The sequence below is a fragment of the Mobula hypostoma genome, chromosome 18 (assembly GCF_963921235.1).
Source record: "Mobula hypostoma chromosome 18, sMobHyp1.1, whole genome shotgun sequence".
In the NCBI taxonomy this organism is placed as follows: domain Eukaryota; kingdom Metazoa; phylum Chordata; class Chondrichthyes; order Myliobatiformes; family Myliobatidae; genus Mobula; species Mobula hypostoma.
The window spans coordinates 70,273,416-70,287,496 of record NC_086114.1 but is presented as its reverse complement, the minus strand read 5'-3'; the positions used below and the strand labels follow the sequence as shown (position 1 = coordinate 70,287,496).

Genomic DNA, 14,081 nt, shown 5'->3' with positions numbered 1-14,081 from the left:
AGTCTCTCTCTCGCTCCGCGCCTTGTAGAAGCCATGAAAAAGACATCATCACGGATGCATGCACGCACTCGCACAGAATCGCACGCACGCAGCCACACAGTCTCTCTCTCACTCCACGCCTTGTAAAAAGCCATGAAAAAGACATCATCACGGATGCATGCACGCACACGCACAGAATCGCACGCACGCAGCCACACGCCAAAAAAAGGAGAAGGCCTTGGTGGGTGGATTAAGGAAAACCCCAAGGCATTCCACAAGTATGTGAAGAGCAAGAGAATAAGACGTGAGAGAATAGGACCAATCAAGTGTGACAGTGGAAAAGTGTGTATGGAACCAGACGAAATAGTGGAGGTACTTAATGAATACTTTGCTTCAGTATTCACTACAGAAGAGGATCTTGGCGATTATAGGGATGACTAACAGTAGATTGAAAAGCTTGAGCATGTAGCCATTAAGAAAGAGGATGTGCTAGAAGTTTTGGAAAGCATCAAGTTGGATAAGTCACCGGGACCAGACAAGATGTATCCCAGGTTACTGTGGGAGGCGAGGGAGGAGATTACTGAGCCTCTGGCAATGATCTTTGCGTCATCAATGAGGACGAGAGAGGTTTCGGAGGATTGGAGGGTTGCAGATGTTGTTCCCATATTCAATACAGGGAGTAGGGATAGCCCAGGAAATTATAGGCCAGCGAGTCTTACTTCGGTGGTTGCTAAGTTGATGGAGAAGATCCTGAGAGGCAGGATTTATGAACATTTAGAGAGGCATAATATGATTAGGAATGGTCAGCATGGCTTTGTCAAAGGCAGATCGTGCCTTACAAGCCTGATTGAATTCTTTGAGGATGTGACTAAACACATTGATGAAGGTAAAGCAATAGATGTAGTGTATATGGATTTCAGCAAGGCATTTGATAAGGTACCCCATGCAAGGCTTATTGAGAAAGTAAGGAGGCATGGGATCCAAGGGGACATTGCTTTTTGGATCCAGAACTGGCTTGCCCACAGAAGGCAAAGAGTGCTTGTAGACAGGTCATATTCTACATATTCGACTCCCGATAGCCCTGATAGCACGCAGCAGAAGGGAGAAACTCTCTCTGCCATAAACCTCCAGGCACCAACAACTGTCGATGCATTGGAAGCACCTCTGACTCTGACTCTGAGTCCGTCCAAAAACTTCGAGCCGGTGCCCAGGATGTGCCCCAGGTATCTGTTCTGGGACCCCTACTTTTTGTGATTTTTATAAATGACCTGGATGAGTAAGTGGAGGGATGGGTTAGTAAGTTTGCTGATGACACAAAGGTTGGGAGTATGAAGGGCTGTCAGAGGTTACAGTGGGACATTGATAGGATGTAAACCTGGGCTGAGAAGTGGCAGATGGAGTTCAACCCAGAGTATGAGGTGGTTCATTTTGGTAGGTCAAATATGATGGCAAAATATAGCATTAATGGTAAGACACTTGGTAGTGTGGAGGATCATAGGGATGCCGCTGTTACTGTGTGATCCAGAATCTCCGGAGGGGAAGGCCCCGAATCCTCGGCTTTGCTTGTTGCTCGGCGGCCGGGACGGGGTTAAAGCACTTGGCAGAGATGGTGCTTAGAGTCAAAGGGCTGGTCGGATGCTCGAAGTTTTTGGACGGACTCAGAGTCAGAGTCAGAGGTGCTTCCAATGCATCGACAGTTGTTGGTGCCTGGAGGTTTATGGCAGACAGAGTTTCTCCCTTCTGCTGCGTGCTATCAGGGCTATCGGGAGTCGATCGGAACTTTGAGACTTTTTCTTTACCGTTCCCATGGTCTGCTGTATATCAAATTATGGTATTGCTTTGCACTGCTGTAACTATATGTTATAATTATGTGGTCTTGCCAGTGTTAGTCTTTGGTTTGTCTTTTTTTTGTGATATCACTCTGGAAGAACATTGTATCATTTCTTAATGCATGCATGCATCTCTAAATGACAATAAACGAGGACTGATTGTCCTCATAATCTAATCTAATCTAATCTTGCGGTCCGAGTCCGTAGGACACTCAAAGCTGCTATGCAGGTTGACTCTGTGATTAAGAAGGCATATGGTACATTGGCCTTCATCAACCGTGTGATTGAGTTTAAGAGCTGAGAGGTAATGTTGCAGCTACATAGGACCCTGGTCAGACCCCACTTGGAGTACTGTGCTCAGTTCTGGTCGCCTCACTACAGGAAGGACGTGGAAACCATAGAAAGGGTGCAGAGAAGATTTATAAGGATGTTGCCTGGATTGGGGAACATGCCATGTGAGAATAGGTTGAGTGAACACTGCCTTTTCTCCTTGGAGTGACGAAGGATGAGAGGTGACCTGATAGAGGTGTACAAGACAATGAGAGGCATTGATCGTGTGGATAGCCAGACGCTTTTTCTGTAGCTGAAATGGTTAGCACCAGAGGGCATAGTTTTCAGGTGCTTGGAAGTAGGGACAGAGGAGATACAGGTTTCCCCCGCCATCTGAAGGTAGAGTGTTCCTGTGAAACGGTTCATAAGCCGAAATGTCGTAAAGCGAAGAAGCAATTACCATTGATTTATATGGGAAAATTTTGTGAGCGTTCGCAGACCCAAAAATAACCTACCAAATCATGCTAAATAACACATAAAACCTAAAATAACAGTAACATATAGTAAAAGCAGGAATGATATGATAAATACACAGCCTATATAAAGTAGAAATACTTTTCCACAATCATTACTGAACTGTTCTCCGTAGCGAAAATTTCACGCAAGCGCTCTAGGCAGAAAATCTCACGCAAGCGCTGTTGGCATAAACGCGCTCTCCAGTAACCTTTAAACTATGAAGCTGCCAAATCTACCAAATAAAACGTAAAAATACACAGCCTATATAAAGTAGAAATAATGTATGTACAGTGCAGTATCACTTACCGGAATTGGGAAGACATCGAGCACACTGATGATGGTGTGTTAGACTGAGTCGTCGCAGGCAGGGTGGTGCAGTGGCCCCCACCCTCCGGGACGCCGACTGATACATTGCCGCGAAGCACGCAGGGGTAGCCGGGAGGCACACAGCACATCTTTAAGATAAAAGCCGAAATAAACATGTTAATTAATTAGGTGCTGCCCGGCACATAAATGTCGGCGCAGATCAGAGGCAATTGCCGATTCCATCAGCACTTCATCTGTCAGTTCTTGGTGATGGGATGCCAAAACCTCTTCAACATCATGTTCGTCAGCTTCCACAAGCCAAACTCACATTGTCCTTACTTCGTTCCCCACGATCAAAACGCTTAATTATGTCTAGTTTTACCGTAAGTGTAACACCCTTACGAGCTCTTTCAGGCATTTCCGATACCATAGAACTCAACTTGCAAACGGCTGCTCACAGGCACGTGTTAAAGCAAAGCAGTTCCGAATCCAGGGGAGAGCGGCTGCTCAGGGCGCGCTGCCTTTTATTGCGTGCTGAATTTTTTTTCGTAACAGTGAAAACACCTTCTGAAAGCGAAAACAGGGTACTAATGTAGGTCTTTCGTAACAGTGAGGTTTCGAAAAGCGGGGGACCCCTGTATCAGGGGTAAGTTTTTTACACAGATAGTGGTGAGTACGTGGAATGGGCTGCCGGCAGCAGTGGAGGCGGAAACAATAGGGTCTTTTAAGACAAAAACAACAGGAATTCTGCAGATGCTGGAAATTCAAGCAACATACATCAAAGTTGCTGGTGAACGCAGCAGGCCAAGCAGCATCTGTAGGAAGAGGTGCAGTCGACGTTTCAGGCTGAGACCCTTCGTCAGGACTAGACGTCAGGATCTAGTCCTGACGAAGGGTCTCGGCCTGAAACGTCGACTGCACCTCTTCCTACAGATGCTGCTTGGCCTGCTGCGTTCACCAGCAACTTTGATGTATGGTGCCTGGGTCTTTTAAGAGACTCCTGGATGGCTACATGGAGCTTAGAAAAATAGAGGGCTGTGGGTAAGGACTAGGTAGTTCTAAGGTAGGGACATGTTCGGCTCAGCTTTGTATTGTGCTGTAGGTTTTCTATGTTTCTGTTTGGCCCATCGAGTCTGCTCCAGCATTTCATTATGGCTGATCCATTTTTCCTCTCAGCCCCAATCTCCTGCCTTCTTCCTTTATCCCTTCATGCCCTGACCAATCAAGAATCTATTAACCTCTGTCTTAAATATATGCCACAAAGACTTGGCCTCCACGAATGCCTGTGGTAATGAATTCCACAGATTCACCATGCTCTGGCTAAAGAAATTCTTCCTCATCTTCCTTCTAAAAGGATGCCCCTCTATTTTGAGGCTGTGTCCTCTGGTCTCAGACTCTCCCACCATAGGAAACATCCTCTCCATATCCACTTTACCAAGGCCTTTCACCATTTGATAGTTTCCAATTGCAGAAAGATATGTTGAGGCCAAGATCTTAATTAGTTGTGAGGGAATGATGGTATTGAATGCTGAGTCCTGATGTAATTGTCTTTGCTGTCTAGATGTTCCAGGTTTGAGCGAAGAGCCAATTGGGCCTGTTCTGACGGTAGGCAAATTGGAGCGAATCCAAGTCACTTCTCAGGCAGGGGTTGATGTGTTTCATCACCAACCTTCCAAAACACTTCATCATTGAACATGTAAGTGCTACTGGACGATAGTCATTGAGGCAGGTATCTTGTTTTTAGGCACCAGTAGAAGTTAAGTCTGCTTGAAGCGGGTAGGTACTCAGACTGCCGAATCTAGGGGTTAAGGATCACAGTGAACACTCCAAGCAGCTGATCAGTACAGGTCTTTAGTGCTTGGCTTGTCTAGGTACCCCCCCCTGGGTTGGATGCTTTTCATGGGTTCACCCTCCTGAAGATTGGTCACACATTGGCCTCAGAGACTGAAATCACACTCTCATTAGGCGCTGTGGGAGTTCATGATGGTTCCTCCATGTTTTGATCTTCAAAGCAAGCATAGAATGCATTGAGCTCATCTGAAAGTGAAGCCCTGTTGTCACCCACGTTACTTGGTTTAACTTTTATAAGAGGAGATTGTATTCAAGCACTGTCACAACTTTTGAGCATCCTTCATTGATTCAAATTTAGTCCAGAATTGCCATTGCGCCCATGAGATGGCTTTTATTTTAGTATACAGTAAATTGGCACCAAGGTTTGCAGAACTTCATGGACCAAATGGCAATGTCCAGTGTTATACTGTTCTATGTTCCATTTGCCAACTGCTCCATCTCATCCTTAGCTACATTTTTCCCCATGATGTAGGGTTGACATCTCCCTGGAGTGAGGGGTTTGGATGGGGTGGAGTTTGTTAGGTGTGTTCAGGAAGGTTTCTTAATACAATATGTAGATAAGCCTACAAGAGGGAGGCTGTACTTGATCTGGTATTGGGAAATGAACCTGGTCAGGTGTCAGGTCTCTCAGTGGGATAGTATTTTGGAGATAGTGATCACAACTCTACCTCCTTTACCATAGCATTGGAGATGGATAGGAACAGACAAGTTAGGGAAGTGTTTAATTGGAGTAAGGGGAAATATGAGGCGATCAGGCAGGAACTTGGAACCATAAATTGGAAACAGATGTTCTCAGGGAAACGTATGGAAGAAATGTGGAAAATGTTCAGGGGATATTTGCATGAAGTTCTGCATGGGTGTTGTGGATAGTGTGGGGAGCTGTCAGAGGTTACAGCGGGACATTGATAGGATGCAAACCTGGGCTGAGAAGTGGCAGATGGAGTTCAACCCAGATAAGTGTGAGGTGGTTAATTTTGGTAGGTCAAATATGATGGCAGAATATAGCATTAATGGTAAGACTCTTGACAGTGTGGAGGATCAGAGAGATCTTGGGGCTGAGTCCATAGGACACTCAAAGCTCCTACATAGATTGACTGTGTGGTTAAGAAAGGCATATGGTGCATTGGCCTTCATCAATCGTGGGATTGAGTTTAAGAGTCGACAGGTAATGTTACAGCTATATAGGACCCTGGTCAGACCCCACTTGGAGTACTGTGCTCAATTCTGGTCGCTTCACTACAGGAAGGACATGGAAACCATAGAAAGGGTGCAGAAGAGATTTATAAGGATGTTGTCTGGTTTGGGGAGCATGCCTTATGAGAATAGGTTGAGGGAACTCAGCCTTTTCTCCTTGGAGCAATGGAGGACGAGAGGTGACCTGATAGAGATAATGAGAGGCATTAATTGTGTGGACAGTCAGATGCTTTTTCCCAGGGTTGAAATGCCTAGCACGAGAGGGCACAGTTTTAAGGTGCTTGGAATTAGGTACAGAGGAGATGTCAGGGGGTACGTTTTTTATGCAGAGAGTGGTGAGTGCGTGGAATGGGCTGCCAGCGGCGGTGGTGGAGGCAGATATGATCGGGTCTTTTTTGGATAGGTACATGGAGCTTAGAAAAATAGGGGGCTATGGGTAAGCCTAGGTAGTTCTAAGGTAAGGAAATGTTCAGCAGGTGGTGCCAGCTGGGGCTATAACCCCAGCAGAAATTGCAATAGCCCCACCATGGCACCACCAAGAAATTAACTGCAGCTGCTTTGCTTTCTCTGTATAGTTTTTGTAACGTTCCGTTATGTTGGCTCGTATATGTCTAGGAGAAATCTCACCCAGCACCTGCCTCAACACTCTCCACAGGGTCGGTCGCCGCCCGAATCAATCCCAAACATCAATCATCAGCCAGCACACCCAGTAAATTTTAACAGGTACACTTTATAGATGTTACTAATTCTATGACATTAATATAAATTTGATACAGAGAGGAAAGTAATGAAAAAAAAGTCGCCAACACTTATCAAAGTCCAAGTTCTTCGAGCACAACCGTTGGAGCTCAGTCGAATCCTGACGACCACCCGGATCCTGTCGACTCCAGGGTGACCAGGGATGGGAGCTCAACGTTCAGGGATATTCAATATTCAGGAGGGATAGACACGAAGGAAGGGGAGGTGGGGTGGCGTTGCTGGTTAAAAAAGAGATTAACGCAATAGAAAGGAAGGACATAAGCCGGGAAGATGTGGAATCGATATGGGTAGAGCTGCGTAACACTAAGGGGCAGAAGACGCTGGTGGGAGTTGTGTACAGGCCACCTAACAGTAGTAGTGAGGTCGGAGATGGTATTAAACAGGAAATTAGAAATGTGTGCAATAAAGGAACAGCAGTTATAATGGGTGACTTCAATCTACATGTAGACTGGGTGAACCAAATTGGTAAAGGTGCTGAGGAAGAGGATTTCTTGGAATGTATGCGGGATGGTTTTTTGAACCAACATGTCGAGGAACCGACTAGAGAGCAGGCTATTCTGGACTGGGTTTTGAGCAATGAGGAAGGGTTAATTAGCGATCTTGTCGTGAGAGGCCCCTTGGGTAAGAGTGACCATAATATGGTGGAATTCTTCATTAACATGGAGAGTGACGTAGTTAATTCAGAAACAAAGGTTCTGAACTTAAAGAGGGGTAACTTTGAAGGTATGAGACATGAATTAGCTAAGATAGACTGGCAAATGACACTTCAAGGATTGACGGTGGATATGCAATGGCAGGCATTTAAAGGTTGCATGGATGAACTACAACAATTGTTCATCCCAGTTTGGCAAAAGAATAAATCAAGGAAGGTAGTGCACCCGTGGCTGACAAGAGAAATTAGGGATAGCATCAATTCCAAAGAAGTAGCATACAAATTAGCCAGAGAAAGTGGCTCACCTGAGGACTGGGAGAAATTCAGAGTTCAGCAGAGGAGGACAAAGGGCTTAATTAGGAAGGGGAAAAAAGATTATGAGAGAAAACTGGCAGAGAACATAAAAACGGACTGTAAAAGCTTTTATAGATATGTAAAAAGGAAAAGACTGATAAAGACAAATGTAGGTCCCCTGCAAACAGAAACAGGTGAATTGATTATGGGGAGCAAGGACATGGCAGACCAATTGAATAATTACTTTGGTTCTGTCTTCACTAAGGAGGACATAAATAATCTTCCAGAAATAGTAAGGGACAGAGGGTCCAGTGAGATGGAGGAACTGAGCGAAATACATGTTAGTAGGGAAGTGGTGTTAGGTAAATTGAAGGGATTGAAGGCAGATAAATCCCCAGGGCCAGATGGTCTGCATCCCAGAGTGCTTAAGGAAGTGGCCCAAGAAATAGTGGATGCATTAGTGATAATTTTTCAAAACTCGTTAGATTCTGGACTAGTTCCTGAGGATTGGAGGGTGGCTAATGTAACCCCACTTTTTAAAAAAGGAGGGAGAGAGAAACCGGGGAATTATAGGCCGGTTAGCCTAACGTCGGTGGTGGGGAAACTGCTGGAGTCAGTTATCAAGGATGTGATAACAGCACATTTGGAAAGCGGTGAAATGATCGGACAAAGTCAGCATGGATTTGTGAAAGGAAAATCATGTCTGACGAATCTCATAGAATTTTTTGAGGATGTAACTAGTAGAGTGGATAGGGGAGAACCAGTGGATGTGGTATATTTGGATTTTCAAAAGGCTTTTGACAAGGTCCCACATAGGAGATTAGTGTGCAAACTTAAAGCACACGGTATTGGGGGTAAGGTATTGGTGTGGGTGGAGAATTGGTTAGCAGACAGGAAGCAAAGAGTGGGAATAAACGGGACCTTTTCAGAATGGCAGGCAGTGACTAGTGGGGTACCGCAAAGCTCAGTGCTGGGACCCCAGTTGTTTACAATATATATTAATGACTTGGATGAGGGAATTAAATGCAGCATCTCCAAGTTTGCGGATGACACGAAGCTGGGTGGCAGTGTTAGCAGTGAGGAGGATGCTAAGAGGATGCAGGGTGACTTGGATAGGTTGGGTGAGTGGGCAAACTCATGGCAGATGCAATTTAATGTGGATAAATGTGAAGTTATCCACTTTGGTGGCAAAAATAGGAAAACAGATTATTATCTGAATGGTGGCCGATTAGGAAAAGGGGAGGTGCAATGAGACCTGGGTGTCATTATACACCAGTCATTGAAAGTGGGCATGCAGGTACAGCAGGCGGTGAAAAAGGCGAACGGTATGCTGGCATTTATAGCGAGAGGATTCGAGTACAGGAGCAGGGAGGTACTACTGCAGTTGTACAAGGCCTTGGTGAGACCACACCTGGAGTATTGTGTGCAGTTTTGGTCCCCTAATCTGAGGAAAGACATCTTTGCCATAGAGGGAGTACAAAGAAGGTTCACCAGATTGATTCCTGGGATGGCAGGTCTTTCATATGAAGAAAGACTGGATGAACTGGGCTTGTACTCGTTGGAATTTAGAAGATTGAGGGGGGATCTGATTGAAACGTATAAGATCCTAAAGGGATTGGACAGGCTAGATGCAGGAAGATTGTTCCCGATGTTGGGGAGGTCTAGAACGAGGGGTCACAGTTTGAGGATAGAGGGGAAGCCTTTTAGGACCGAGATTAGGAAAAACTTCTTCACACAGAGAGTGGTGAATCTGTGGAATTCTCTGCCACAGCAAACTGTTGAGGCCAGTTCATTAGCTATGTTTAAAAGGAAGTTAGATATGGCCCTTGTGGCTACAGGGGTCAGGGGGTATGGAGGGAAGGCTGGGTTCTGAGTTGGATGATCAGCCATGATCATAATAAATGGCGGTGCAGGCTCGAAGGGCCGAATGGCCTACTCCTGCACCTATTTTCTATGTTTCTATGTTTCTATGACTCACGGCTTGGGACCACCCAGAGTGATCGACCGGAACCTCTCTGCACGTCCACCGTCCTCCCCGTCTCTCCTCCGACTCCCCGTCTCTCCTCCGACTCCCCGTCTCTCCTCCGTCCTCCCCGTCTCTCCTCCGACTCCCCGTCTCTCCCCCGACTCCCCGTCTCTCGTCCATCCCCCCCGTCTCTCCTCCGACTCCCCGTCTCTCCGTCCTCCCTGTCTCTCCTCTGACTCCCCGTCTCTCCACCGTCCTCCCCTTCTCTGCTCCGACTCCCCATCTCTCCTCCGACTCCCTGTCTCTCCCCCGTCTCCCCGTCTCTCCACCGTCCTCCCCATCTCTCCTCCGACTCCCCGTCTCTCCTCCGACTACCCGTCTCTCGTCCATCCCCCCCGTCTCTCGTCCATCCCCCCCGTCTCTCCTCCGACTCCCCGTCTCTCCGTCCTCCCTGTCTCCTCTGACTCCCCGTCTCTCCACCGTCCTCCCAGTCTCTCCTTCGACTCCCAGTCTCTCCCCCGAGTCCCTGTCTCTCCTCCGACTCCCCGCCAAAAACCCCGTCCGCCGTCCTACCCGTCTCTCCTCCGATTCCCCGTCTCTCCTCCGACCTCCGTCTCTCCTCCGACCTCCGTCTCTCCTCTGACACCCCGTCTCTCCTCCGACACCCCGTCTCTCCTCCGTCCTCCCCGTCTCTCCTCCAACTCCCCGTCTCTCCTCCGTCCTCCCCGTCTCTCCTCCGACTCCCCGTCTCTCCTCCGTCTCCCCGTCTCTCCTCCGACTCCGCGTCTCTCCTCCGTCCTCCCCGTCTCTCCTCCGACTCCCCGTCTCTCCTCCGACGCCCAGTCTCTCCCACGTCTCCCCGCCTCTCCACCGTCCTCCCCGTTTCTCCCCCGACTCCCCATCTCTCCACCATCCTCCCCGTCTCTCCTCTGACTCCCCGTCTGCCGTCCTCCCCGTCTCTCCTCCGACTCCCCATCTCTCCTCTGACTCCCCGTCTCTCCACCGTCCTCCCCGTCTCTCCTCCGACTCCCCGCCAAAAACCCCGTCCGCCGTCCTACCCGTCTCTTCTCCGACTCCCCGTCTCTCCTCCGACTCCCCGTCTCTCCTCCAACTCCCCGTATCTCCTCCGTCCTCCCCGTCACTCCCCCGACTCCCCGTCTCTCCTCCGACTAACCGTCTCTGCTCCGTCTCCCCGTCTCTCCTCCGACTCCCCGTCTCTCCACCGACCTCCCCATCTCTCCTCTGACTCCCCGCCAAAAATCCCGTCCGCCATCCTCCCCATCTCTCCTTCAACTCTCCATCTCTCCTCCAACTCCCCGTCTCTCCGTCCTCCCTGTCTCTCCACTGTCCTCCCTGTCTCTCCACTGTCCTCCCCGTCTCTCCACCGTCCTCCCCGTCTCTCTTCCGACTCCCCGTCTCTCCGTCCTCCCTGTCTCTCCTCTGACTCCCCGTCTCTCCACCGTCCTCCCTGTCTCTCCTCCGACTCCCCACCAAAAACCCCGTCCGCCGTCCTCCCTGTCTCTCCTCCGACTCCCTGTCTCTCCTCTGTCCTCCCCGTCTCTCCTCCGACTCCCCGTCTCTCCTCCGACTCTCCGTCTCTCATCCGACTCCCCGTCTCTCCTCCGTCCTCCCCGTCTCTCTCCGTCCTCCCCGTCTCTCCTCCAACTCCCCGTCTCTCCTCCGTCCTCCCCGTCTCTCCTCCGACTCTCCGTCCTCCCCGTCTCTCCTCTGTCTCCCCGTCTCCTCCGACTCCCCGTTTCTCCCCCGACTCCCCGTCTCTCCACCGTCCTCCCCGTCTCTCCTCTGACTCCCCGCCAAAAACCCCGTCCGCCGTCCTCCCCGTCTCTCCTCCTACTCCCCGTCTCTCCTCCGACTCCCCGTCTCTCCTCCGACTCCCCGTCTCTCCTCCGTCTCCCCGTCTCTCATCCGACTTTCCGTCTCTCCACCGTCCTCCCCGTCTCTCCTCCGACTCCCCACCAAAAACCCCGTCCGCCATCCTCCCCGTCTCTCCTCTGACTCCCCGTCTCTTCTCCGTCCTCCCCGACTCTCCTCCGACTCCCCGTCTCTCCCCCGACTCCCCGTCTCCCCGTCTCTCCACTGTCCTCCCCGTCTGTCCTCCGACTCCCTGCCAAAAACCCCGTCCGCCGTCCTCCCCGTCTCTCCTCCGACTCCCTGCCAAAAACCCCGTCCGCCGTCCTCTCCGTCTCTCCTCCGACTCCCCATCTCTTGTCCATCCCCTCCGTCTCTCCGTCCTCCCTGTCTCTCCTCTGACTCCCTGTCTCTCCCCCGACTCCCCGTCTCTCCCCCGTCTCCCCGTCTCTCCACTGTCCTCCCCGTCTCTCCCCCGTCTCCCCGTCTCTCCACTGTCCTCCCCGTCTCTCCACTGTCCTCCCCGCCTCTCCTCTGACTCCCCATCTCTCCTCCGACTCCCCGCCAAAAACCCCGTCCGCCATCCTCCCCGTCGCTCCTCCGACTCCCCGTCTCTCCTCCGTCCTCCCCGTCTCTCCTCCGTCCTCCCCGTCTCTCCTCCGTCCTCCCCGTCTCTCCTCCGGCTCCCCGTCTCTCCCCCGACTCCCCGTCTCTCCTCCGTCCTCCCCGTCTCTCCTCCGACTCCCTGCCAAAAACCCCGTCTGCCGTCCTCTCCGTCTCTCCTCCGACTCCCCGTCTCTTGTCCATCCCCCCCGTCTCTCCGTCCTCCCCGTCTCTCCTCCGACTCTCCGTCCTCCCCGTCTCTCCTCTGTCTCCCCGTCTCCTCCGACTCCCCGTTTCTCCCCCGACTCCCCGTCTCTCCACCGTCCTCCCCGTCTCTCCTCTGACTCCCCGCCAAAAACCCCGTCCGCCGTCCTCCCCGTCTCTCCTCCGACTCCCCATCTCTCCTCCGACTCCCCGTCTCTCCTCCGACTCCCCGTCTCTCCTCCGTCTCCCCGTCTCTCATCCGACTTTCCGTCTCTCCACCGTCCTCCCCGTCTCTCCTCCGACTCCCCACCAAAAACCCCGTCCGCCATCCTCCCCGTCTCTCCTCTGACTCCCCGTCTCTTCTCCGTCCTCCCCGACTCTCCTCCGACTCCCCGTCTCTCCCCCGACTCCCCGTCTCCCCGTCTCTCCACTGTCCTCCCCGTCTGTCCTCCGACTCCCTGCCAAAAACCCCGTCCGCCGTCCTCCCCGTCTCTCCTCCGACTCCCTGCCAAAAACCCCGTCCGCCGTCCTCTCCGTCTCTCCTCCGACTCCCCGTCTCTTGTCCATCCCCTCCGTCTCTCCGTCCTCCCTGTCTCTCCTCTGACTCCCCGTCTCTCCCCCGACTCCCCGTCTCTCCCCCGTCTCCCCGTCTCTCCACTGTCCTCCCCGTCTCTCCCCCGACTCCCCGTCTCTCCCCCGTCTCCCCGTCTCTCCACTGTCCTCCCCGTCTCTCCACTGTCCTCCCCGCCTCTCCTCTGACTCCCCATCTCTCCTCCGACTCCCCGCCAAAAACCCCGTCCGCCATCCTCCCCGTCGCTCCTCCGACTCCCCGTCTCTCCTCCGTCCTCCCTGTCTCTCCTCCGTCCTCCCTGTCTCTCCTCCGTCCTCCCCGTCTCTCCTCCGGCTCCCCGTCTCTCCCCCGACTCCCCGTCTCTCCCCCGACTCCCCGTCTCTCCCCCGACTCCCCGTCTCTCCCCCGACTCCCCGTCTCTCCTCCGACTCCCCGTCTCTCCTCCGTCCTTCCCGTCTCTCCTCCGACTCCCCGTCTCTCGTCCGTCCTCCCCGTCTCTCCTCCGTCCTCCCCGTCTCTCCTCCGACTCCCTGTCTCTCCCCCGACTCCCCGTCTCTCCCCCGACTCCCCGTCTCTCCCCCGACTCCCCGTCTCTCCTCCGTTCTCCCCGTCTCTCCTCTGACTCCCCGTCTCTCCTCCGACTCCCCGTCTCTCCTCCGACTCCCCGTCTCTCCTCCGTCCTCCCCGTCTCTCCTCCGACTCCCCGCCAAAAACCCCGTCCGCTGTCCTCCCCGTCTCTCCTCCGACTCCCTGTCTCTCCCCCGACTCCTCGTGTCTCCTCCGAATCCCGTCTCTCCACCGTGCTCCCCGTCTCTCCTCCGACTCCCCGTCTCTCCACCGTCCTCCCCATCTCTCCTCTGACTCCCCGCCAAAAACCCTGTCCGCCGTCCTCCCCGTCTCTCTTCCGACTCCCCATCTCTCCTCCGACTCCCCGTCTCTCATCCGTCCTCCCCGTCTCTCCTCCAACTCCCCGTCTCTCCACCGTCATCCCCGTCTCTCCCCGACTCCCCGTCTCTCCACCGTCCTCCCCGTCTTCTCCCCCGACTCCCCGTCTCTCCACCATCCTCCCCGTCTCTCCTCCGACTCCCCGTCAAAAACCCCGTCCGCCACCCTCCCGGTCTCTCCTCCGACTCCCCGTCAAAAACCCCGTCCGCCGTCCTCCCCGTCTCTCCTCCGACCCCCCCCGTCTCTCCACCGACTCCCCGACGCTCCTCCGAC

At 52.3% G+C, this 14,081-nt stretch overlaps 1 protein-coding gene across 6 annotated transcripts in view; it reads left to right on the top strand.

Annotated features, from left to right (window-relative positions):
• The window catches only part of otud7a (OTU deubiquitinase 7A), a 297,748-nt gene that overhangs the window by 144,647 nt on the left and 139,020 nt on the right, over positions 1–14,081 (top strand). For 3 of the 6 annotated variants that reach the window (XM_063071094.1, XM_063071093.1, XM_063071099.1), the window contains exon 1: positions 5,313–6,668. The exons of 2 other annotated variants lie outside the window; for them this stretch is intronic. In XM_063071094.1, coding sequence (XP_062927164.1) covers positions 6,553–6,668 — 116 coding nt within the window. In that variant the 5' untranslated portion in view covers positions 5,313–6,552. Of the gene's footprint in view, positions 1–4,461; positions 4,597–5,312; positions 6,669–14,081 lie in introns of those variants that run through there. One more of the 6 variants, XM_063071096.1, reaches the window with a different exon arrangement.